Source organism: Hippocampus zosterae, chromosome 14 (genome assembly GCF_025434085.1).
Source record: "Hippocampus zosterae strain Florida chromosome 14, ASM2543408v3, whole genome shotgun sequence".
NCBI classification, from domain to species: domain Eukaryota; kingdom Metazoa; phylum Chordata; class Actinopteri; order Syngnathiformes; family Syngnathidae; genus Hippocampus; species Hippocampus zosterae.
The window spans coordinates 8,002,225-8,027,517 of record NC_067464.1 but is presented as its reverse complement, the minus strand read 5'-3'; the positions used below and the strand labels follow the sequence as shown (position 1 = coordinate 8,027,517).

Below are 25,293 nucleotides of genomic sequence, written 5' to 3'. Positions count from 1 at the left end.
AGAGCAGCACTGTCAGTCAGCAACAACAGGCTGGGGGGTTGGGGGGGTGGGGGGGCAGTGGTGAGAGAGTTTCAAAACTTTAGTGTGTGTTTGTGTGTGTGTGATAGACATCCAGATAGTGAGCAAGTAGAGAAAAAAAAGAGGAGGGGGAGATCGAGAGTAGTTGAACGTTGGGGGGGGGGGGGATGGGAGGATGGAAGAAAGAGTCAGGAGAGAAAGAAAGAAAAGTAGGGAATGAGAGGGAGGACCTGCTCGTCTGTTGTGAAACTTGAACTCCGAAAAAAAAAAAAACGTTTAACACTCTACCCAATGTTTTTGCAGTTGTTAGTGTTTGGAGGAGGACCATTGCGTGAGACGCACACACACACACACACACACACACACAAATGCACCAACATAATTGTCCCAGTGCCCCACCCCGGTTACTGTGGTTGTTTTTCTTCCTCATCTTCACCCACCCCCACCCCCTCCTCCCCCCCTCCGCCGTTATCAAGGTGAGGCGCTCTAACCTGACTGACAGCCTGCCTCGTGCCTTTGGCGTCCCACCAGGCCGCGGAGCCAAAGCGGGGCCGGCGGAAAGGGCCCGCTCGCGTATCTCGCCGTTTGCGTGCGTGCCTCCGCTGCTGAGAGGACAATGCGTCTGGAGAGCGGGCATAAAGAGAGCCGGTCTCTCATTACCGCACACCTCAGGCCTCGGCGGAGCTGAGGGCTTCTCATGTGTCCTCAGGAAACCACGCTGGCCGCGTATTTTTACCTCCGCTACAGGAACCTCTTTTTTTTTTTTTTCTCCCTGCCAATTAGTTCTCAACAATGACCCCACTTGTTTATGTAGTGTCTACTGAGTGACATCTCCCTGATAATTAGGCCCGGGCTTGTGTCTTTGGCAGCTACATGATTTTTCTTTCTTTTCAGTGTGGAAAGACAGCTGCCCACGGTGTGAAGGCTTACGGGGTGTATCGCTTAATTGGCTCCAAATGGCTGTGTATGAGTATGAAAAGTGATCGAGCTGGAATACGGAGGGGTGAACAATAGCCAGCAGGAGACACAGAAGACAAGTTCAGCAGGTTCATGAGAGCTACTCGGAGGATTTAAATCCCTCCCCTTGACCACAGGATACAAGAGTTTGTGAGTCACAGATTTCTGTGTGTGTGTGTGTGTGTGTGTGTGTGTGTGTGTGTGTGTCACAGCTGTGAGGCTGCGAGTGACTGCTGCTCAACAAAGCGCCGAGCCTGCTCTTGGTAAACAAAGAGAACTCACAGCGCTGTATAGTGATTGCCCAACCTCCCCTTCACACAGCGAGCATCGAAAAGAGCCGGTGGAGCGCAGCGGATTAAAAGCAAGAGAGGCAAGAAGATGAAAATGAAGTTTTCATAGCCAGGAGAAAACTCATTACTTCCATTGCTCGAGAGGAAAAACAATGACCGCACGTTTCCGGAACTTGAAGCTGTGATGGGATGACTGAGCGTGAACAGGATGGAGGCGTTTCATTTATTTTTTTTCTGCATTTTATAATCCCACCCATACGTCATCTAACGTATTGGTACAGTTCTCAAGGCATGCGTGTTCATAGATCAATCCAGTGGTCTATTGATTGAATCGGTGTATAGCCAATAACGCCATAAACAACCCCCCCCCCAAAAAAAACATTGTAACTACTCTGAAGGTTTATTCTGCTGCCAGCGTTCAGCCGCGGCTAGCGGTTTAACAGCGCTGGGGAGGACTGTCGGATTCTTTTGATTCGATGTGATGACCCTGCGCACCTTGATGCTGACAGCAACACGGCACGCTCATCACGAACCCTCAACGGCACGACTCATCATTAAAATGCAAAACAGTTCATTACGCCAGGCCAGATATGATAGATATGAATCTGTTTCTACAGGCCGATATATAAATCATCAAATAACATGCTCGTCGAACACAGTTTAATCATGTGCAACTCATGTACGTTACTGCAATTTAAGCAAATGCCAAAAGATTTTTTTTGGGGCGGGGGGGGGGATCTCCGCACACCCCTCCTGGCACTCTCTTCAAAACAGAAGAGGTGTGCATGCATCCACTCACCCATTCTAACTTCCAGTGGCGCCTTTTTCAGTCTTTTCATTCATAAATCTATCCAGCAAAGCATCCGGCATAGCATCCAGTATTGTTTTGATTTGTTGTTTTTGGTTTCTACCGGTATTAGTTTGAGTTTTATCCCACTGACTGTCTTTTTATCTTGTCGACGGTTATTTGATTCCCAGTGCAGGGTGTAGTACACTTTTCAATTGAGGTCAATAGTAAGAGGGACTGCCCGGTAGTCCAGTGGTTAGCACGTCGGCTTCACAGTGCAGAGGTACCGGGTTCGATTCCAGCTCCGGCCTCCCTGTGTGGAGTTTGCATGTTCTCCACGGGCCTGCGTGGGTTTTCTCCGGGTGTTCCGGTTTCCTCCCACATTCCAAAAACATGCGTGGCAGGCTGATTGAATACTCTAAATTGTCCCTAGGTGTGAGTGTGAGCGTGGATGGTTGTTCGTCTCTGTGTGCCATGTGATTGGCTGGCAACCGGTTCAGGGTGTCCCCCGCCGACTGCCCGAAGACAGCTGGGATAGGCTCCAGCACCCCCGCGACCCTAGTGAGGATCAAGCGGTTTGGAAGATGAAGAATGAAGATGAAGTAAGAAGGACCCAGAACAGCATCAACGGACTAGAAAAAAAAAGAATGGGTGGTTTGAACGTATGTTGGCAGCTCGGCGATGAAAGTTGCCCTCTTAACTGTTTAACCTAATGACAGACTGCGCCATCCGGCATCTGGAACACGGGCAAGCCCATTATGACTCATCTGTCTTCAGAATAGTCAGAGGGCGAACTTAATTAAAAGTTGGTTATTCCTCACACATTAAAAACCAACTTATAGGGCGTTCATTTTTTAGGAGGAGCCATATCGTCATCATCATCATCATCGTTTTAAGTATCTCAGTGAAAAAGGTGAGCCCGCGAGTGATCATTAAGTGATTGCCTGTGTGTGGCAGCATTGGGAGCAAGCTACTTGAGAAGCTATTTTCTGGGAGTGGGGGAGGGTCGGGGGGGGTGTAGAAGAGGGATGGTGTCAACTCAGCGATTGCTGGTGCGGAGCAGGTGCTGAGGTACATGTCAACGCCACTTTGTTGTTATTCTCTCGCTCTCACGCAGCCACCTCATTCACTTAGCAAACCTGTATCGCTTAAGCTTCAAGCGCGTTGAAGCCGCGGTTGGATACGTTGCGTCTTTAGCCCCAACGGGAAAACTCGCCAAGTCGAATCGGGCAAGTAGGAGTTAAGCTGCCGTGTTTTGATTGACTTTGCAGACATAAACAAGAGCTGCACTTGTGCGCGACCCCTGAGCCTGACCCCAGAGATAGAGCTTCTCTAATGGGTGTCTCTTTCAGCGGGAGGCCAGTCCAGTTGGAACAGAGGAGCCATTGTTTGGGCCCGGGGAAGCCAATTCTCTCCCTATTAAAGAGCTGAGCCGAGAGGAGAGGATCACTGGGGCCGTGAAGCTGCGTAAACAGCCGGGCGGACCACGGACATCCTTTGCGCAATGTCACATTTCGTCTCCGATATCAGCAGAATCGAGTAGATCTGACACGTGTCCTACATTCCTTCACTTAGAACACCCCAGACAGGATTAGGAAGGGGAACTGTTGTGTTGACGAAGCCAAGGATGACTGAGAAAAAGAGCTGTTTTTCCTCTACTCTAACCACATCCTGCGTTTCTGTTTGTGTCGAAGGGCCGCAGACAAGTGGGTTTTTTTTTTTCTTTCCCTAGCAAGTGGCCAAACAGGTGAGTCAGGTATCAGCAAAGCGTGAAACCTGCCATGTATGGCAATACAAGTGCCACGTGCCTACCCCGCCCGAGGTTACGGACTGGGGACTGGAAGATGTAGCAGCATGCTTGAAAACAAAACGAAAACAACGCGCGCTCAGCCACAAGCCGCAGTTTTAATCCTGAGATCAATCAGAGATCCAAATCTGCTCCATGAGAAATTGACGCTGTGACCGAAAGTTGCTCGCATGTCGAGCCACACGAGAGGGGCAAAAACTATTCAAAACAACTCAGAGTGCAGAGCAGAGCGCTGCACTTCTAGCGACATTCTGAAATCTTGCGTCGCACCTCAATGTCAGTTCATACCGACCGATACTTTTTGACATTTTTGACAGACCGCGTGGGCTCCCCGGACTGCAGCACATAACGTCGGGCTGGTCTTGTAAAATCGCTCTATGAATTGACTGAGAAAGAAACCGGCATTTGGATAAGAGTGCACTTTCGGGGTCTACACTCACCAGTGATAAGCTGCAGAGTTTCATGTTTATGTGTGTCAGGAGTAATCAATCACTCTCATGCCTTAAGGGCATCCGTGCTGCGGTGTAACTAATCTGTATAAGCTCAGCAGCCTCTGCCTTAATGCGGTGTGAGGTAACGCTCATTGGCTCGATGCATGGGATCGTTCTGTTGTCATGCAACACTTGCCCGTGTATGCGTGGAGGGGCGGGCAACAGTTATTGGAGAGGTTGGGGAGCCCCGCTGCGCTCGCAAAATTAACGACCTAACAGCAGGGGGGAAGCGATGAGGCCAGCCTCTGCCAAATGCTTGGCCAGCCTCGCAGGCCTTGTTACCTGCAAATGTCGAGTTCATCCAGTTTTAGGGATAACGGTACGTACGACTTTTGGTAGAAATTTCGCATCCGATGCTACTACAAAAAACAACCGCGACCATGTTTAGTGCGCCTGCTTGGCAAAAGGGGTACCTGAGGTTGTCGCTTGGTGCTAATTTTTTTCCCCCCACCCATCCACGTCACGGGATGAATCTGAAGACTTATAATGACCGCCCCATCAATTGTTTTGACGCAGTTTTCGAGTGCAGCGGTCGCCAACTTTTTTTTAAAAACCCTTTCCCATTTGTGTAATGTTTTTCCTCCTACAGAAACCATCTTAAAATATATATCCCTCTCCCATCTTTTTCCATTTTCAAACATTTATGAAAAAGCTCCGGGGAGCCACTAGGGCGGCGCTTGAGAGCCGCATGCGGCTCTGTAGCCGCAGGTTGCCGACCCCCGGGTTAAGTCAATAAAAACTATTGATAACATATCCAACCAACCAGAACATAAAACGGAGTCGTTTTAAAAGCCATGCAACGCGCACCTCCTCTGCCTGTCGCTCTGCAGCGAGACCCGAGATGCCCACAAAGCCCACCAACATGTTGCCGCCCAGCGAGTTGCTCTTTCTCGTGGCCGCGTGCTCGCAACCGAGTTCAACTGAACTGACAAAGAAATGATCACTTCATGAAGTGATCTAAGTCAGCGCATTCACTCAAAAGATTCAACTGATCCAATGAGTCATTCAACACGACTCGAGCCCCGTCTCCTGCTCCACAAAGAAAATACAAATAAATGTCAAGATCTCAGGTTTGAAGGGGTGGCCCAGCTCTGTGGCTGCACAGATGAATTAATCCAAGAAAATATGAGGTGGTTCAAAGTCTGTAATGCAAAAGGTTTGGTACACATATGCGCAGCAACACAATTTAATCTGCTGGTCTTATAATATACGTATTAAGCGCACCTGCGCACCACATGTGAACACTGCTGCTAATGGCATAGCGGCTTAAATCATTTAAACGTTTTTGAAAACTACATGAGTCTATTTTATGGATTTGGTCACAGTAAATTCAAATGAAATGGAATTCTTCATCATGCTATTAGGCTAAAAATACCGCGATGATAAATTGTCACTCAAACTGGTTGTCTTGTTGTTTGCTGCATCCACGAACACATCTGAACTCATTTTCGCATTACAGAGAGAAGGACAATTGGGTATGTGAGTGGTGTATATATGAATGGGTTAAGATATTTTTTTTATGGCTACAGAGTATTTTTTAAGTGTATGTGTACTAGATGTCTGCATTTTCAGATTGCACTTCTTGATTAAAAACATTACATTGGGTAATTGTAAAGAGATGGGATGAATAAATGTAACTTTATCCAACACATTTTCGGGACTAGGGGCACATGGGCGTTCTGTTTGGGATATTTATACTCCTGCATATTCAAAACGATATACGTACTGCATAACATACTGGCACAATGAATTGAAGCTATGAACGTCAATGTAAATGGCTTTAGAAATGCACATCCGGTTCATATTCATAAATACAGAAACCGCGAAACACGTTCAATAAAATTTTATTGAAAAAAAAAGTACCAATAACAAGAAATCCAGGAAAAAAAAAAAAGATTTGTAGAGCAAAGCTCCATATGTACAGCATATTGCACTACATAACACATTGTCTTTACTTCCATAATATATGAACAAATCCCCAGAAAACAAAACAAAACCAAAATGACATATAAACACAAAATGAGTGCACAGTAGAGTCTCGAAAACACACAGTCAATGTTTACAAAAATGCTACATTTTCGCTGGGTCTCCTTTTCTTGGTATACAGAGAGTGTGTGATCATCAAGACTTCATTTGAAACTGAGCAGTTAAAGGCATATTCCAGGGTTTTACAAATACATGTACACTTGTATCGGTTGTCTGTCAAGAAGGGCAACCAAAGATGCGAAATTAACGACAGTGAATTGTTTTGGTTTGCTTCACACGCTGCAAAGAGCTGTGCAAGGAATGTTGGAAAAAAAAAATCGAAATCAAATAATAAAATGCCCTCGATAGCACGGAGTCGCAAGGATCCTACTCTTTAAGAAAAACAACAACAATCTAATCCGAGTCCTTTATAAAAGCAGACCGTTTTCGGTTAAGAAAATACATTTTGCAAAGTTAAGAAAGAACGTGAAGGAATTTTATGAGAAAAAAAAAAATTCAAAACTTCCTCAAAAACTTCAAATTTATATAAAGTGGACTACAAAATTCAAAGACACTGACGGTTTCCGTAAAATACAACCCCCCTCCCCTCCCCCCGCACACACACACACACGAGGGTCGCTCCACTCTTAACGTGTACACAAGAGAACGAGTGCAGCGCGGGAACATCATTGTAACCAAAAAACAAAAAATACATGGGGGGGGCGGGGGGGCACCGCGGCAGATTGTTTCCCTTTCCAATAAATCAAAGGCGCGAGCCACCTTGGCAGCTGTGACGCCACATGAACAATCCGAAGTATACTGTACATCATATAGGAAGACACAACACGTAAGGGACCCGTGGGATCTACAGAAACAAAGTACTTTCCAGTGCATGTCGATTACAACATTGATCAAGATTCCGGGAATTGAACACATAAACCAACACCCTGTTTCATCAAGGAACATGAACGTCCTAACTCTTTTTGAAGCTCTGCCTCTCTGATGTATCATCAGCGACGGATGACCTTTCATTAATTCCGAGGGAAAAGACGTGAGCCACGATAATTATGATACAAATTAATAACTGCATTGAAGCCGCCGCTTTTGCTAAACTGCACATGGGAGAGAATCTTGCCCGAGACCGAATTGAGCGGCGAATTGAAAAATGTCTGAGGTGGTCGGAGCCCATCCCTAGAAAATCACACGTTTTCAATACTCCACCCGTGATCCATTTTTCCAGGATCAAACAGGCTCCCCTGGATGGAAAAGCGGTTGGACGAGCTTTGGAAGCCGTTGTCTTAAAGAAGAGCAGGAAGCTGCTGCGGTCGTCAATAAGGCGAATGATAAGGCGATATTAGCGTTGAAAGGCAATTGTCCAAGTCAGCTTTAATGGGAACGGTGATTTTTTTTTTGGGGGGGGGGGGTGCGACAGGGACAAGAGTGGATCACATCTACTTGCGACCATTGAGGTCCATTTTGTACAAAACTAATTTTAAACTCAACCGTTGCTCTTTATGACAGACAAGGAGAATAAGAAGTGATCGCACGTGCGAGTGTATACAGTAGAAATGGGCAAATATACAAAAAAAGAAGAAAAAAAAGAAAGAAAATAAATAATAAGAAAAAATAAATTACACTCAATGAAGAATAGGCGTGTGTCTTTGAAGGAGCGGCATAAGCGAGAGGACAATGGCGGGACGGGGAGGGGCTACACGGACTGGCTCAGCATTGAGTATCCGCAGGAAACTACAACCACATTCAGTGCACGTCACACGCCTCCTAACTCCACACTCGGTAGCCCCCCGCCCCCTCCACCCCCCAGTCTAGCCTTCGACTCCTTGGTCAAAATGTACCTTTTGCGCGGACAAATCTGGGACGAGGAAAGACATGAGAGACGACCGTTTCGTCATGTGTGGCAACGCTGCTCTTCCTCTGACCGTGTAACTGATTCTCAAGGTGGCCCACAAAGCCTTGTTATCCCTGAGATATGCTGAGTACGAGAGGAAAAAAAAAAATCAAATCAAATAACGACGCAGTGATCAACTTTGACACATTGCTTGGAGCAAGTCATTTACACACCCCTGATACGTAATGCTCCGTGGGTCCAAAAGTTGGCCTGTGTTCATCAATGTAAAAAATAAAATAAGAACCCCACAACCCCACCCCCACAAATCTTCCACAGTGTCTTCAAAACATAGTTAACAATAGGAAGTAACCGCAGTCTTTAGTTTGCATCGTGAATGGTCGGTGGCGTGGAATAAAAACTGGCCCGCTTCTGGATCTGAGCATCAAAGGCAATCCAAGAGTCACCCGGCCCAATCCAAAGCGGGGGGTAAATCCCATGAGAGTTTCCTGAAAGGATTCCGTTTCACCTGTTTGGTGTGGAAAAACGACACACCGAGCTGTGGCAGGACAGGACCAGAACCATTTCCTTGCCGGTTCAGATCTCAGACTGTGACCTGCCAGGTCTCAATACTGATTGAAAAAAGGGGATGTTGTGGCTATAGATTAAGTGAAAACCTTCATATAAAATGCGGGGGGCGGTAAATAGTGGAAGTCTTAAGCCCGTCTCTCATTGGGCGGCCCCGGGTTTGCGAGCGTGCGCGCGCGTATTGAATGCGGTTTTCCCATCAGGGTTCGTCCAAGGTCGCGAAGATGTTAGCCAAGAGTTTGATCGGCTGCAAACGGTTCTTCTTTTCCGACATTTTGTTTGCGACCGGTGAAACTGTTGGTGAACGCCTGGAAGATCATTTGCGACCTGGACCGAACCTTGTCTAAAAAAAAAATATTTTTTTTTTTTAATCCGAGCCGTGCGCAAGCACTCGCTAACCCTCGCCGATCAGTAAGGATTTAAAGGGTGTGCTAGTGCAAAAACAGTGGATCCACAGCTCCACTTCAAGGGCATGGAGGTCTGCAAATAACACGGATAGAACAAAGCAAAAAAAACAAAATAAAAACAACACAGGATGGGAAAGGATTTGGTGCTCTCACTAAATACACAATTGGCGTGACTAAAGTTTCCATTTAGTGCACTTACAAAAAAAAAGCTGGGAGACTGTTGTTTTATATCTGTCATTGGGCAGTTTTACGGCAGGTGGCTTGATACACTGTATGGACAAAAGTATTGGGACAGGTGGACTACACCCATGGGAAAGCAAAAGAGGAAAACGTGAGTGTCGCTTGCGCGGCTTTAAAACTTCTCACTTTTTTCGGGAAGACTTTGGAGTGCGTATGGGAGGTCAAAGGTTGCCGATGTTGGGTATAGAGGTTCGAATTTATTCCAAAGTTCTGCTGGAACCAAAAAGGATTTTCCCAAACTGTTGCTAATGCATTTGGAAGGGTAGAATTCAAATAGGTGGCGAGACTTTTATCCATACAGCGTAAGAAACTTGATAGACTCATTGGGCTGTATATTCGTAAAAATTAGCGCATCTCGATTCTTGTGGCAGCGCAAACCTCGTTTAGCGTTTTTGGAAATTTGGTAGATCGCTCTACATCGTGGTGGGCGCTTCCTTTGACATGTGCCCGGCACACCAGACAATTTGATAGCTGAAAGCTCTCTGAACTTTACGCCTGCTGGAACCACATCTAAGTATTGCCTCGCGTCGTAAAATGCGATTTGGGTGCCACAAACATGTGTGGTGGCGGTCATCATATTTCATCTAAATCAATGCGGAAATCAATTCATTGCATATGTTGTTCTGAAGATCTTTATTTTGTTTTGAAAATCACAGCTGTGGGCTTTTTGGGGCTGGCGAGGAGGATCACACACGGACACCAACAATCGTGTTTGGAAGGCGGTCTCTAATTGCCGACCGACTTCACAGATCTGTGATCTCCCTCGCCAAATTAGGATCATCGGGCCGTGGAGGTCCGCTTTGATCCGGTTTCTTCAAAATGCAATTTATCTCATCGGTTTCTGCTGCCACTATGTCAAACTCTGCGCGGGCCGATTTTAAAGGGAACGAAAGAAACCACGTCCACTGGCGCCATATCGAGTCAGCTGTGTTCACGCTCACAACGCCGCAAAACGCCCGCTTTTTTTTAAGCTGTGTGCATCTGCGAAAATACCCAGATTTTGGTTGCGCTGGGTCGGGAAATGGAGCCCAAAAGCCATATTCCTTGCAGTCTGAATAGTCGTTACAGAGGTTTGTTTGACGAGTGAGCAATTATTAACGTCTGCAAACGTCGCTGATACCTCAGGAGATAGCGACATGTACAGTAGCGTTTACTCACGATAGTTGAACAAAATATTTTTCTTGGTGAGCAGTCGTGTACAGAAACCGTCTGTGTACGTTATTACAGCAAAAGAATGAGTAAGAAAGGGACATGACAAGGTCAAACCATATTAAAGAAAATAAATGTAACCATTCAGTGAGGTGCAAAACGCGTTTTCTGAGAAGTTGCCTCTTTGGAAATTATAAATCAACTTGAGTGGTTACCTGGAAATATTTCACAACGGTTTAAAAAAAAAAAAGCCCACCACATTTCCTTTTGTTATCTGCCATTATGTAAAATTCTTTCAATACTCTTTATGGCAGAAAACAATGAATAAGGCATTCCAAGGGTCTGTTGTGGAGGTCATCAAAAATGGATACATTGTGAAGTGCAAAAAAAAAAAAAACGAACTAATGTACTGTACAAAACTACTACACCACACGGAGAGCAAAATATGAACATTGTCCCGTAGAGGAATCTCTGGGCATCATGGCATCGTGTTGAAAAGAAAAAAAAAACTTTGTATAAAAGTCACTTGTCTCCGTCCCGCGGTGACCTTTTGAGAAACCCTTCCACGCGTCCACCGTGCCACCACAAACAGACCCGTGTTAGATTCGACAGTGCCATCGGGAGTCCAGTTCCTCGCGGAGATGATTAAAACAGACACGAGGTGGAAGACCGTCTCACCTCCGTCTTGCTCCGCCTCGTGCGGCCAAGAAGCCCCTGTCGAAAAGCAGGCCGAGCACGGCCGTGGCCAGACGCCACCACAGCATCCCCCGGATCCTTTGGTTTCGATGATACTGCAACAACAAACATCGAGACCAGCGTTGGCGGGGCACCCAAGTGAAACGCAATCAATAAGCGCCGGGTTATAAATAGCCACGGGCTATAAACACGAATTTGTGTTTGCTGACCGTCAATGTACACAGTGAAAAGGTTGCGCCGGCTAAAACGAAACCGCACGCTGGGAAAAAAATAGAGATGACATTTGCATAACAGTCTTCTTTACCAACTGAGTGAAAATCATTTTACGCAGATATTCCCAGGCGTACTGTAAATGTGTGCACGCTTTTGCCCAGCAGGAGTAGGAGGAGGAGGCTTTGTGAGCCAATTGGATTGTGTGTGTGATTAGCGGGATAATACTATCTCAGCTATTGAGAAGCTGAGATAAGATAATTGCGCCAAATGGGATTAGGGAGCTCTTGATGAGAGGCAGGGAGCCTTTGGGAAAGACGTCTCAGCACGCGAGAAGGTACAGTAGCAGGGCGGCAGCTCATCTCTGGACGAAAGGCAGACGCCGCCACGGGCTGATAACGCGACGGCCATTTCGGACTCGGAGGGGTTGGAAACAAGACTTCAAGCGGCGGGAGTCTTGGGTGCGCTTTTCTACACTCCCCGCAATGGTCCAGTGGAGTTCGTCAGAAATCATGACTTTGCCAATGCACTTTTAACCCTTTCAAGGTACAGCGGTTACGACAGGGGACAGCTTATCAGGTTATCAGGTTACAGTATGCATGAAAGGGTTCAAATGGTTGCAAAGTTAAGCGTCATAATATCGCTTCAAAACTGCCTGAACGGTTCGCAAGGATTTGAACCTCCTCAAGAAAATGCCCTCTCTCGTGTTGACAGGGGGGAAAAAAAATCATTTGGAATCCGAATAAACTGTCGGTTTATGGATGCTTTCGCAGCAGATTTTGAATCTGACCGTAAAGGTTTCCACCGTGCACGGTCAGAAGCGAAACAACGGCAGCAATGTGCAGGATGCAAGGCAACTTTGCGAGTAAGAGTAAGGTGCCTTTGTGAAATCATTGTGAAAGTAATGCCTACAGGAGGGAAAACGGACAACTCAAAAGGAGAGTTCATCAGGCAAAGATCCTTTTGCCAAATTGGTGATGTGGAATTACCACTGTCATGACAGACGCCATTTCATCTCTTACAAGCTGGTGGACTATGCAATGGGTTACAGCGGCAACTAACAATTATTTTAAAACTCGATTAATATGATCATTTTTTTAACCGTTTTTCAATTTCCCTCTCTTTATTCTAAAAAGGACATTAAACTGACAGTGCAGAAAATATAAATCTGTTATGATTCTGTGACCGGGTTAGTGTGTATGGAAATAGTCCAAAATGTTGACTGCTGTTTTCCAAAGTAAAAGCAGATGTTGGCAAATGTCTGATTTTGATCCAACACAAAAATATTCAGTCGACATCAAGCTGCTGTCAAATGAAAAGAAGCCAGAAATCGCCAGTGTTGTGAGTTCTTGTCCCGTGTGACTTGCCTTGTGCGGGGGTACTTTGAAGAACGGAGCAGTTGATGACACATCAGAGCTAACATGTCCGTGCTTGGTAAACTTTGGTTTTGCTTTCATGATGACGTGAAACCAAAGTACACAGTTTTTTCGTAGAGGGAACAAAATGAAGAAATCTTCTGGGAGCTCAACAGACAATCCGATCCAATGAGGTAGGTGCTGAATGTCGCTGACACGTTATCCGTTCACCATTCATCAATCGACGTAAAACGTCCAAATCAAGATGAACCCTTTCATGCTCCCTGTGACCCGATAACACGATAAGCCGTCCCCTGTCGTAAGCGCTGTCCCTGAAAGACTTACGGCCAAATTTCCGTCGCGTTCCAGCCTATGATATGATCCGATAAAACTAAAACAAATGTGGATTGAGATGCAATGATACGCTTTATCAAGCCGCACAAGTGTGTTTACTACAAACCAGATGGGTAGAAAATCATCTCTACAAAGATGATTTGTGGAGATGTCATCTACAAAGATGACAGTAAGCGAACCTTCCCTCGGGAGTGACCTCGTTGCACTTTACTCCATCATGCTGACAGAGAGACTCTGAGACGGCCTGTCAAAACTCAGAAAGAACTCGTGCCACCAAGTGTGAAAATCGAGGCTCTAAATTTAGCCGGCAAACGGCACACCGGAGTTTAGCCAGATGCTCGGCGTCGTCACTCGAACGTGGCACTGATGTGCTTTATCGGCGTGTCCCGTGTGGGCTGTCGATTGGGCCAGCTGCTCGCAAGCTTGGCCTTATCGCTGCGGCAAAACAGGCGCCGCCTCCGGGCCAAGAACAAACCGTCATAGGGGAGGAGACGAGGAGTCCAAGAAAAATAAACGGTATGACGTTGGATGGTAACGCACAACTCAACACAAAAAAAAAAAGTAGCAGCAAAAGTAGATATCCAAATCGCCTTGCTGTGTTTTTATTCCTTCCCTTCTCCAAAGTGCTGAAACAGCAGAGATAAAGTCATGCGCGTTACACACACACAGACACCCGCGAGGCAATATTCAAACCAGCTTTCAATACCTCCTATCAAAAGCAGCAAGAGTCATTGGGTGTGCTTCCAAAAAAAAAAAAAAAAAAAAAAAAAAGAAAGAAAACACGGGGATGAAACCCAACTCCGCTCCTTGCCCTGTGCGAGCCGGAGCCGTCTTCCTGCCATTGTGACTGTCATTATCGCTATGTCTCAAATGGCGGCGCAAGCTAATGTTGGCCGTCCTCTGGGGACTTGAGTGTCCCCTCCAGCCCTCTCTGACAGAAGAGCAATTTATCTGTCAGCATCCTCCGGCACTCCTTGGCTACCTAATCCCTGCTTTTGCCGTGGGGGCCACCGGCTCCCCCCGCCCCCCCTCACAGCCACAAGGCTCCCTCCCGATCCATCAAGCAGATGGCAGTCCAAGCACTTGGACGGCTCAGGGACAAGTGTCTGTTCTGAAGAACTGCAATCACCCACTGACAGGAATGAAAATGGATGAACACTGACACTATTATTGACTGATGGGATTTTTTTTTTTTTCACGCCACGGTCAGTCAGACCGTGCGATAGTGAGGAATGGTAAAAAGCCGATCAACAACCTCGCGTTCATGTACCAGTACGCGCAGGCTCAATGAGACAAATTCCACAACCGCACCGCAAAGCCAACGAACTGGGCTGCACGCACTGAAAACACGCGCGTGGATACAAACCGTAGCTATGCGGTTGTCCGCCCTAATTAATCACACCCGGCAGCGGCAGCGTTCCGACTTACCGCGGCGCGGCCTCGTCATTTTGATGACCTCACCTGCGTCGCAGCCTCACTGCCGTTTACTCAAACCGGCGAGGGCAACACAAGCCACTTCCTCTGCTACCTGCAATTGCTCCTAGCATACCATCCGGGTGTTTTTTTTTTTTTGCCAGAGTCGGCACGCGCGAGTCATTGCTGCTAAGCCGCGGTGGCGCTAATAACTGCACCTTTATTTTCGCATGAGAACATATTTTTTGGACAGAAGAATTATCGGTGGAGAGAAGAAGAGGAGGCGTTTAAATGGTTGATACTGTGCTGCTGGCTTTACGCTTTCTTGAACATCACATCCTCGCCGTCGCAATATTCGACACCCACACCGCATGGTTTTCTAATTTCGTGCCACTGACACTGTTCCGTCTTTCAGAAGGTGACCAAACACACAAAAAGGTAAAAAAAAAAGGAGGCAGAGGTCTCTCGAAATGACACACGATGACGGCTCCAACTCCAGTTTTGGTGTGACTTCTATGATACTTTTTCCCCCCCAAAACTGTTGGAGCATTTGAATCATAATTTAGTGCTGTACTTGGTAATTTGAGGCTAATTTCTCCACCTCACAACCTCATTGACTGTTCTACAACCCCCCCCCCTTGCCCCTTCATCCCAACCCGCATGTGTGTAGACGTCTTATTATGGTTTCTCAGCTGACCGCTCCTCGCCCAGTAAAGGGGCTGACTGGAGACTCCCTGGAACCGCAGCTGCTCCCCTCGGACTCACGCGTTCGGTATCAGGTTACATGTTTACGCACTCCCGCCACTTCTGCTTCTTTTTTTTTTTTTTTTTTGTGCCTTCAAATATACGATTCACCAGTTGTGCAACAGATACTAAGTCCGTGCCAAAGAAATCACCATAAGGAGGATTGTGCGATGAAGGGTCACGGTTTTACAATCCAGCACACAAACACACATAAAAGTGATGTTGTGCAGCGCGGTGACTCTGTGGACAGTGTCACCCTGACCACAGTACGGTGCGCCGAGGCCGAGCAAGCATCCTGTGTGCTACAGTACTTGCCTACATCGCGGGCCCGCAGAGAAAACAGGAGAGGGGAGAGTAATAAACAGGAAGAGGAGGCAGGGGAGGGCTTGGGGAGGTGGGGGAAGGGCTGCCCTGGTTCAGCTCGTCTTTGGCTTGGGAGGAGGGGGAGGACACACACACACACACACACACACACACACGCACATGCACACACACAGAGCGTCTCCAAAACAAATATGGAGCTACCACAATAAATGAGAGCAAACTAGCTCCAACATACCCTAATTCTTTCCTGGATTTAAAAGGGGGCACTGATCTCGACAAAAAGTGTGCGAAAGGTGACGCAAGACTACTTTTTCAAACCCAACCACGCTCCTAATTGCACGCAGCTCGTTGATGGTTGCATTAGTAATTGTCTGCGACACCATAACAAACTCAACTTGAATAAGATAATGACCCGATAACATCGGGTAAATTACATCACACAGCCGCACCTAACAAACTTAGCGTTGTTAAATCGGTTCATTAAACGCGTGGAAAAAAAGATCTCGGCGTGATGCGGTGCAAGTTTAGGCCGCGACAAATGAAGAGCTAATAATATCTAACTCCGTCAACGGAGATGATGGATATTTTCATAAGGGCTCAGCACTTAAGCATTTAAGCTCAGCTTTTGTTTACTCAAAAGCTCCTTGAAAAAGCAGCGACGAGACCAAGAGCCGTGTCCTGTATTTCTGAGGAGCCGTTCGCGCCAGTCTTATTTGTGCTTGTGTTGATTCCTGCTCACCAGCTGTAAGTGTTCCCGATGAAACTGGTCTCCAATCAGCTGGAGTTTCTGACCGACGCAGGCCTCTATGCTGCGTGCCACGGGCTGCTGCTGCTGCTGCTGCTGCTGCTGCTGGAGTTGCTGCTCCATTCCGTCGTCGCTTTCTTGCAGTCGCTCCTCCTGTTCACCAACAAGTTCAAAGTGGGCCGGGAAGTGCAATCGAAAACCTGCGTTACCTGTTGAGGAGTCAAGATTTGGTCTTTGTTAAAAAAAAATAAAAATAAATGTCCAGAAAAAAAAGCGGCAATGAGACCTGATGTGTTGTTTTTTTTTCTTGGTGTCAGTGTGTGATGATGTTAATGATGATACAGCAGGCAGAAAGACTTGCCAAGAACTGCAGAAGATGTCAGCCTGCTTGGCTTCAGAGTGAACTTTCACAGCTGCTGTATTTGCTCCGGAGCCAATCACGGCGAGTCATTTTACGGTGTTAAAAGTCACACTCACCTAAAGTCGCTCTCTACCGTCGCTATGGAGCAACCCGGCAATGATTACACATACAGTATATGGTGCCATTGAAACTTTGCTGTCACTGATAATCACTTACAGCCTACTCACACAGGTAGTCACCCCTGTCAGCTTGTCCACTCAGTCACAAAGGCAGCCTGGCGCCTTTTGAATAGCAAAGCAGCTGGGTACACTCCACACGCGCCATAAAAACTGGCCCTGATCACGACTATCAGGCGCCACGGGTCACATCGGCGCAACTACACACTTTCCCGTTCCTCACATGAAAGCGTCTCGCTTCTGATTTTACAACTGTGCGGCACGCAGAAGGAAACAATCCCCTGGCGCTTCCTTTTTGGTGATTTTTAGCTTCGACTCACCGTAGAAGAGTGGTCTTGGCTCCTCTGCGACTCCACAGGGCAGCATGCCGTTGTTTGATGCCGGGACGGGGCCAGGTGTCTGTGTTGCCCGCTCCTCGCACTTTATCTCCTTGAATGTGGTGTGCCAGCAGTGGGGGTCTGGCTCAAACACATCATCCTCCTCATCCTCCATGCGGGGACGCTACACGCCGAGCACACTAAAAGGTTAAATGGGGGAAAGAGAGGGAAATATGAGATGGATCCCACACTGAGGACGCGCGGTCATTTGCTGATTTTATCAGACGCCGTTCGAATACACTCACCCTAGACAACCTGTCTGGTTTATAATGTGTGTGCGCCAATCAATTAAACCACAATGGACAAGCTGGGTAAGAGATGAGGCCTGCCTCTGTGGCCAAGATGATCGTTTTGTTCCTTTCACTGTTTAAACCACGCGGTTCACTGCGGTCAAAGATTGGCTTCTGAGGTCAATGAAAGATATTTTTATTTTTGTCCGTGTTGACCCCGCCCATAACTTGTCACACTCCCGCACAGAAGGTAATAAAGGCAGTTATCAGTGTACATTTAACACGTAAACAACCTGATGGAAAATCGTGCCGGCAAATGGCGCTATTCTTCGGTGACAATGATTCATTGCACCCAACCCCGAGTCGTTGCGGGAGTCAAAGAGTTATCACAAAGTTGCTTCAATAGATAATCCCCCAGTCAACATGAAGTTGTAATGCAGGGTTAGACTACTACCACACCACCAAATTAGGGCTCACAGCAAAAGAGTAATGACAGTCTTGGTGGAAAACGTTCAATCTCTCTCCCTACTCTGGCCTGTCAGCTTGCCAACACTTTGACATGAAGTATTTATTTCTTCACCCCACGCAAGAAGATTGTGTCCCAATCACGCAAATTTACAGTGTAAACGGTGTGCCCTCACAATCAACTCGGAGTAAAACCACTCCATGCTTTGTTAAACAAACTTATGGCAAGGACCACAGAGGACTCGGATGAGCCAGGGGAAAAAAACAACTTCCAGATAACCTGAGTTGCTCTTTGCACAGCAGTGAACAGAATTTATGTCATGGCTCCCCCTGCTGTAACACGATGCAGCCGAGGGAAGGCGGTGGGGGGTGTGCACTTTCTTTATCTTCTCAGAGCGCCACTATCATGATCAAATTAAAACGGCAGTTCTATGATGACACACACACACACGTGTGTGTGTGTGTGTGTGTGTGTATAAAATGCTATAATTTGACTCAGTCGAGCACGAAACATTCCCATTGTATGTGTATGTATATGACATAAAAATAGTGACACAAAATAGCCATACAGATACTGAACCCACGAAAGTGACGTGCACATTTCAAGGTCTTACAAGAAACGCATCTCGTAGATGGTTTATTGTTTTTAATAATCATGCGGCTGTAATCGATGCGAGTAAAATCCGTACACCGGGTCGCTATACCGTAGTTATTGTTTCAACGTGTTCTTACAGGAAAGGCAGTGAATCATATTGTAATCTTAGTTTCGGTTTTGGCACGATGTTAAGAGTAAAGTCAGTTAAACAGGAGACGTATAAGCCGGCTTGTCGCCCTGTTAAAAAAAGGTGCCAATGTGTATTATAAGGTTATAAGGAACTTACCCGTTACGCAGTCTTCCTTGTTAATGAGAACTTCACCGCGGAGAGACGAAAAAAAGGTGAAGCGACGTTTATATCCGACCAGGTCAACCAAGTATCGCCCGTATCTTCCCCGCGACAACTTCCATTCTGTGGGGAAAACTGCTACAAGCCGATTTCATTTCGCCGACGTCAGCTGCAAAAAAACAAACTCCGCCGCCGGGGCGGGGCTCCCCAACTTGGTAAATAGGCTCTCTTAAAGACGCACGGTTTTTTGTCGGTCAACTCCTTTGGAACCGGGTGGGGTCGCAGCACTTTCCTTTAAGAGTCCTTCGCCGTAACCAATCGTGGAGTTTGTTGTGATCCCGCGTCTGCCATCGCGTATTCAGACACGTGGACGGGAAATTCCCACTCTCACGCGAGGTCGAAGCACGCCTCTACAACTCGACGCTATGCGCAGCGATTGTGTATTATGATTAAAACTAATTTATCTGAACATTTATACACCTTCTTTATTGCACCTGTTGCTGCAATGTTACACGACAACGACGGGTAGTTGAATGACACTAGGTAAAAATTACAAAGGTTTTGGTTTATAAAAAAGAAAAAATAGTGCTTGAATCCAAGCATTTTACCCTTTTTTTGTCCCTTTATTCCCCAATACCACTCCAGAAATATAAAATAAAATACTACCTGCATGTGGGGAGGCTGCTTGTTCTGCCTTTGCTAATGTGTGTGCTTTTTTTTCTCCTGGGTCGTCTGACTTCCAACCGCATTCCAAAAACATGAGTGTTTGAAGGTTTATTGAAGACTGAATTGTCCTTTGGCAAGAAAAGTGTGTGAATATGATAAATTAGCCCTGCGAGTAGCTGCCAACCACTCCTGGGTGTACCCGGGCCTCTTGCCCAAACTCAGCTGGTATTGGCACTAACTCTCACTTACTAATCAAGATAAGTGCGAAAAAAACATCCTAGGGCTGTTTAAAAATGTCCACTTCTCCAAATGATCCATGTTGACTGGATTCGGCAGCTTCTGCAGGTTTACCTACTCTTGTGGCCAGCGGGTGTATTGTGACATTTAACCAGCAATCTCACTGAGCCGATTCAAGTATTGTTGTGCAGATCAGGTGTTGCCGGTCACCCCTCCCTATAGGACAAGCACTGATCAATACCTCCATGGCCAGCTGGTCCTCTCACCCTCGGCATTCTCCCACAGACCCTTCCCCCGACTCCTGTGCTCGTTATCTAGGCCGTCCCCTCCGCCAGAGCTGTTTGAGAAGTCATGGGTCCCTGGCTCCTCTGTCTTTCTTGTGCTGGACATACCGTGAGATTTGGACTTTGACCCCCCCACCAAAAGGCGTGGATGCTATGTGGGAAGAAAGGATTGGATTCCTGGTCCACTGAGATATTGGAAAGCTGATCACTTCTTGCATGGGCGATCACTGTAAACAAGAAAAGATGCGCAAACATTAGTTGCAGTTTCCCTTTGTGCTCGAGCGCAACAAAGGAGCTCCAGCTGACTGTCAAGAAAACACGTGACTGGAGGGAATTTGCCTTTTCAATAGATCACTGCAATGCAGATCATGTATGTCAGCACTTTGACGAGTCAGCGGCAACTTTTTTTTTTACTCGTGTATGACAGCCAAGAATGTTATCATTTCACTTTGAACATTTCCTGTCTGTTCAACAGCTGGCAAGGAATTCATTCATCCTTGACACTCGACCAAATCAAATAACAAAAGCGCACAGTGCATTGATGTCAGCACATAAAGCATAAGACAAGAAACCCGATTAATTTATCGCGCGTTTGACTCTTTGTTCTAGCATTTGGCAATTGCTGCAGAAAGTATTGGCTGGAAGGCAACCCTCGCCGCAACTCAATACATCATCCATTAGTAATGAACGGACTGGAGATGAAGTCCTTCCACCTCTTAGCGTTATATAAATAGATTTATTTGACGTGTTTCTAACAGCAGGCTCTTTTAAAAACATTGAAATTCACTAACCCATATTACTTGATGAATAATAAATAGCCGTGCGCATGCCGACACCGTTTTTGACATGTGTTTTTATGGGAGAGCGCCACATCGCACAAACAGGTTCACGCCGCCGCCCGGGATGCCTTGGGAGAGACCGGCCGGGCAGGCATCGGTTTATGTGACATCAGAGGGTTGTTGCCCAACAGCTACGCTTGCGCAAAGCACACGTTGCGCGCGCACGCACGCATATGCAGAAACACACATGGCTGCACAATCACACGCCCTACTTCCCCTGTAACCTCAAATGTCTATTCTCCCTCATGATATCTCCTTCTCTAGACGGGCACGTGCATCACACACGTGCACCGTCCCCCATTCAAACAAAGCGGGGAATCCTGCCTGGAAACTGGAAAGAGAGGGGATTTCATTTGCTCGCTACGGGCAAGCTGCACGGCAACCATGGCAACGGCATCCCGCCTGCTGGTCTGTTAGATGAGACGCGAGTGGCACACTGACCCAATGGCAGAGATCGCACTCGAGCAGTGACCTGATAACAACAAGGGGTTTTTGCGCCTCTGGTTTTTGCGGACATTCCTCTTGATCTAATGAGCAAGACGAAACAACAACACGATAGTAATCTCGTTCCTCGCGTTGGTTTTTCTTTGCGTTCGGTAATATTACGTGATCGGAATCAGCAAAGTCAGATTAACGCGGGAAGAGGCGGCCGCATGTTAATCTTTGTTTCAATGTTTGCACACACTGACGCGAATATCCATATACAGTAAGCATAAATGTTAAACCGCTTATGGGATTAGGTTTGTTATTGCGTCATCAAAGTGATCTGTCGTCTTAAGACTATTAACTGCTGCAACTTTTAAGACTCTGACATGCAAGGCTCGCGTGTAACATATTGTGTTTATGACTTGTATTTAGCAACAGTCTGGAGTGGTTGCTGAGTAAATTGGAGCTTAAAAAAAGACCCCCCCCCCACGGGTCTTCTCAGGTGAAGATGGAGTGAATGATAAAGCAGTGGGGAGAGCAGGCGCCAGCCAGGGTCTTTCTGCCTCTTTTTCTTGTGAAGTTGAAGAGCACGGCCTAGTTATGAAGTCATGCCAGTCGATTTGAGCCGTGTAACTGAGAAGACGAGGCAGCCATCTCGGTGTATGTGCCGGGTCACCACGCGTCGCCGTATGGCCAAACGACCCCCCCTCTCAAGTAGCCTTTTCGGGTTTCAAATGTATAAGGGATAACAAAATAAAAGAGCGGGAACTCAATCACTTGATTCCCTCTTGCTTTGAAGTTTGTCCATTTGGGCCATACGAATTTTCTGAGGCCGACATCCTTCGGGGACAACGTGCAAACACCACACAGGAAGGCCGGAGCTCGAAATTGAACCCATGACCTCTGCACGTGCTAACCAGTCGTTCACTGTGCCGACCCATGATAAGAATAATGCATTAAAAAAAAAACTTATGGAAATTAACTCATTCCCTCCCAAAGACGGATTTAGATGTCTTTTTAGACGGCACACATTTAATCCTAGCTCCTCATTTTATATTGACTGTACTTGAAAAGGGTCTGAAAATAGCTGGAGACCCTTTTCAAGTACAGTCAATATAAAAGGAGGAGCTAAATACGTAAAAAAAATGTTTGCATTGTTACTCTGCATTGGAATGAGCAGCCAAAACAATCTTGAAGTTGACATTGCGTAAACGGCCCCTAATCACATTGAACGCTCTGTAGATTGCAGATTGCAGAGTCATTTCTTAGCTGCAACTGACGGAGGTCCTTCTTTTTTGGATTTGAAGAAGCAAAAAAAAAAAAAAAAAAACCAAAAAAAGTTCAGTACTTTTAACTGCTCTGCATCCACTGACCCTCGTTTCGGAGTCAGCGGTTTGATCTTCTCCGCAGGCTGCCAGCACGTTGCAGAGCCACGCATGATCCAGCGTATTTGGTATCATGAATCGGATACATTCTAGTTCAGCAGTTCATAGACGGCCACCGATACTTTCATCTGAAAGTATGATACTGTCATACTTTCATCCTCGCCGGCGGGAGTCATCTGAAGAAACCTAACGAGTCTCGGCTGGGCGTCGTGCGGCTTTGCTTCGTTTGTGTTGGACCATGAGGATGATCAACAATGCAAACGATCACGCAAGCAACGCGCACAAACTCGCATGAACGCGCGACTGGATAACTGCGTGGGAGCTGACCGCATCATCAGAAAGCCGGGCTGTTTAACGCTAGCCCGGCACATTAAAAAGGCCCGCAGCCTCAAAGTGGGCATGTCCTCGCAGCTGCGGACATGACTCTGCCTTTCCCTCACAAGTGTGGAAGCACAGCGGTAGCCAAAGCCGCTCTGCAAAGAAGCGGCGGATGAAAACTTGGAAAGCTTCTCATCATGAATGCGTCAATCTCCCACCGGGGTTATAACAACCCAAAGAGCCCTCCAAATCTTCGGAGCACACACAGAGGTTTTTTTTTTTCTTTCTTTCTTCCCCCTGCCATTAAAGGCGTCGCGCTTGGCCCTTCAAGGCTTTGAAATGGTGATCTGGTTTTCTGCGGGATTTTCATCATGCTTTCAACATGATATCGCTAGAGGTTGGACGACAGGGAACATCAAGTAAATGTCACAAACGGCTTAATATTTAATCACTTAGACAATGCGTACAAAGCTGATTACAATCGCAACCAGCAGCTGTAGTAAGATCTATTTATTTGCAACTTAATTAACTGGATGGTTGAGAGGCTGCCGCAGTATCGGAGGCCTGCCTTAGAGCCTCGTGTGTTCCATTAATGACATCTATCATCAGCTACTAATTATGCTGCCCGTGGCCCGCAACGGATCCGGTTTCAGCTTTGGGCTGCAACCACCCTAACACTTAGCATTCATATTTAATCACACTTTGTTATTGAGGAGGCAGAGAAAGCCTCACCTAAGAGGACAAAAGTTACAGTCGGAGGGGGGGGATCTTTCTGAAGTCATTCTTGAAGATAAATTGTTAGTAATATAGGAGGAGCGCGCATCAACGGCCGTGTGAGAGGCGGCTCAGGCGAGTGACTCAACCTCCTTTGAAGTGAGGTAACGCCTCAGTTCTTTGCTTTCTCGACAAGATGGGCCTTTCAAGCAAGATATTTTCTTTTCAGTTGTTTCAGGTTCAAAGGGCAGCGAAATGCAAACAAGTGCTAATCCTTTATCCTCACTCAAAAAAAAAAAACGTCTCGGTTGGCTGCTGGGTCATCAGCTTGGGGTCACGGTGACGTCACCTGCCTCAGGTGACTGAGGCTGGATGTCAAATATGACTCGGGCCACCATCTGCCTTTGTTATTGTCATGCAGGTGAAACTGAATATAGTGACTCACGCCCTTCAAGTGTCCTGCAGCTCAGTCGACTTGACGGTGAGCAAACAGTGTCAGGTTGTCATCTCTGCACAACGTTCATGGTGAGGTTATTCCGCAGCTAAAATGCTAAATGCTAACACCCCCCCCACCACCACCCTCCGGCACAGAGGGCAAATAACAATTAAAGGTCTTTTGCACCTTGCGAGTAACTTTCACCCGCTTTTAGAGATTCCAAAGTCGCCTTCCTTTACCTCAGTGGTGTACACTTTTCTTTGTCTGCACAAATCGGAATCATTCATTCTGTGCTGCGTTTCAATTTCGAGGTTTTATGGAAAATTTGTCAAAAAGCATCCAGTTAGATTATCAGTATCATGCTTCTAAACACATCATGCTACCCGCGAGTATATTTAGTGATAATGATGTCCTGTGATGCATTAACAGCAAAAGAGCCCTGGGTAATTTTTGGAATTGCAAACAGTATATTCTCAACACAAATGTCAGGCAATCACTGAGGATGTGGATTATAAGGTTCAGTTTTTCATTTCGGGTTGGACTATAATGTGTTCTTAATATCGTACGGCTCTCAATTCGTATTAGCATAATTGAGGGAGTAGCACTCTGTAATTAGTGAGGCCACTTGAAATGCACCACCAAGTAATCCCCAAAGAATAACCATTAATAACACACAGTGTAGAGATTAAAAAAAAAACAGAGGTTTTAATCCTCGTGATAGTTTAATCTCATTGGCAGGATAGTGTTTGTCTGATTTGCAAATCCTTTTAAGAGCCATTCTTTGCAATTTTTACTTAATACCGGTACGGCTACCCGGTAATTACCCAGCGCTGGTTTGTCCAATTCTCGGACTTCAGCCAGCTGAAAGGGGAGATGCTCCCGGAAAAAATAAAAAATAACAATAATAAAATAAAATAAATATTTTTGGTTTTTGTTTTATTTGTGAAGCATCCTTATTTGTTTTCTTTGGAAACAAATGACTAAACATTTCACGTCAATGGAATTCCTCTCATTGATATCGTTTACAATTACTACAGTGGACATCTGATCGTGTCACCAGGTTACAGGGTGCATGAAAGGGCTAAATGCATACGGGCAATATGTGCATTACA

The 25,293-nt window shown here is 46.4% G+C and overlaps 1 protein-coding gene across 1 annotated transcript; it reads right to left on the bottom strand.

Moving 5' to 3' along the window:
- Positions 1–6,178: 6,178 nt before the first annotated feature.
- Positions 6,179–19,043, bottom strand: LOC127614613 (bcl-2-modifying factor-like). The gene is made up of 4 exons (XM_052085932.1): positions 18,874–19,043; positions 17,241–17,437; positions 16,378–16,592; positions 6,179–11,333 (listed from the first exon to the last, which is right to left on the bottom strand). Exons 2-4 carry the CDS (start codon positions 17,410–17,412, stop codon positions 11,217–11,219), a joined length of 504 nt encoding a protein of 167 aa, XP_051941892.1. The 5' UTR covers positions 17,413–17,437; positions 18,874–19,043; the 3' UTR covers positions 6,179–11,216.
- Positions 19,044–25,293: the final 6,250 nt, after the last annotated feature.

Excerpts from the sequence above, each read along its gene's own strand:
- LOC127614613 (XM_052085932.1), bottom strand. The coding sequence starts at position 17,412 with ATGGAGGATGAGGAGGATGATGTGTTTGAGCCAGACCCCCACTGCTGG. Across the intron at positions 16,593-17,240 it reads GCCAAGACCACTCTTCTACG|GTAACGCAGGTTTTCGATTG; the intron begins GTGAGTCGAAGC and ends ACTCCTCAACAG. Across the intron at positions 11,334-16,377 it reads ATCGGGAACACTTACAGCTG|TATCATCGAAACCAAAGGAT; the intron begins GTGAGCAGGAAT and ends TTGTTGTTGCAG.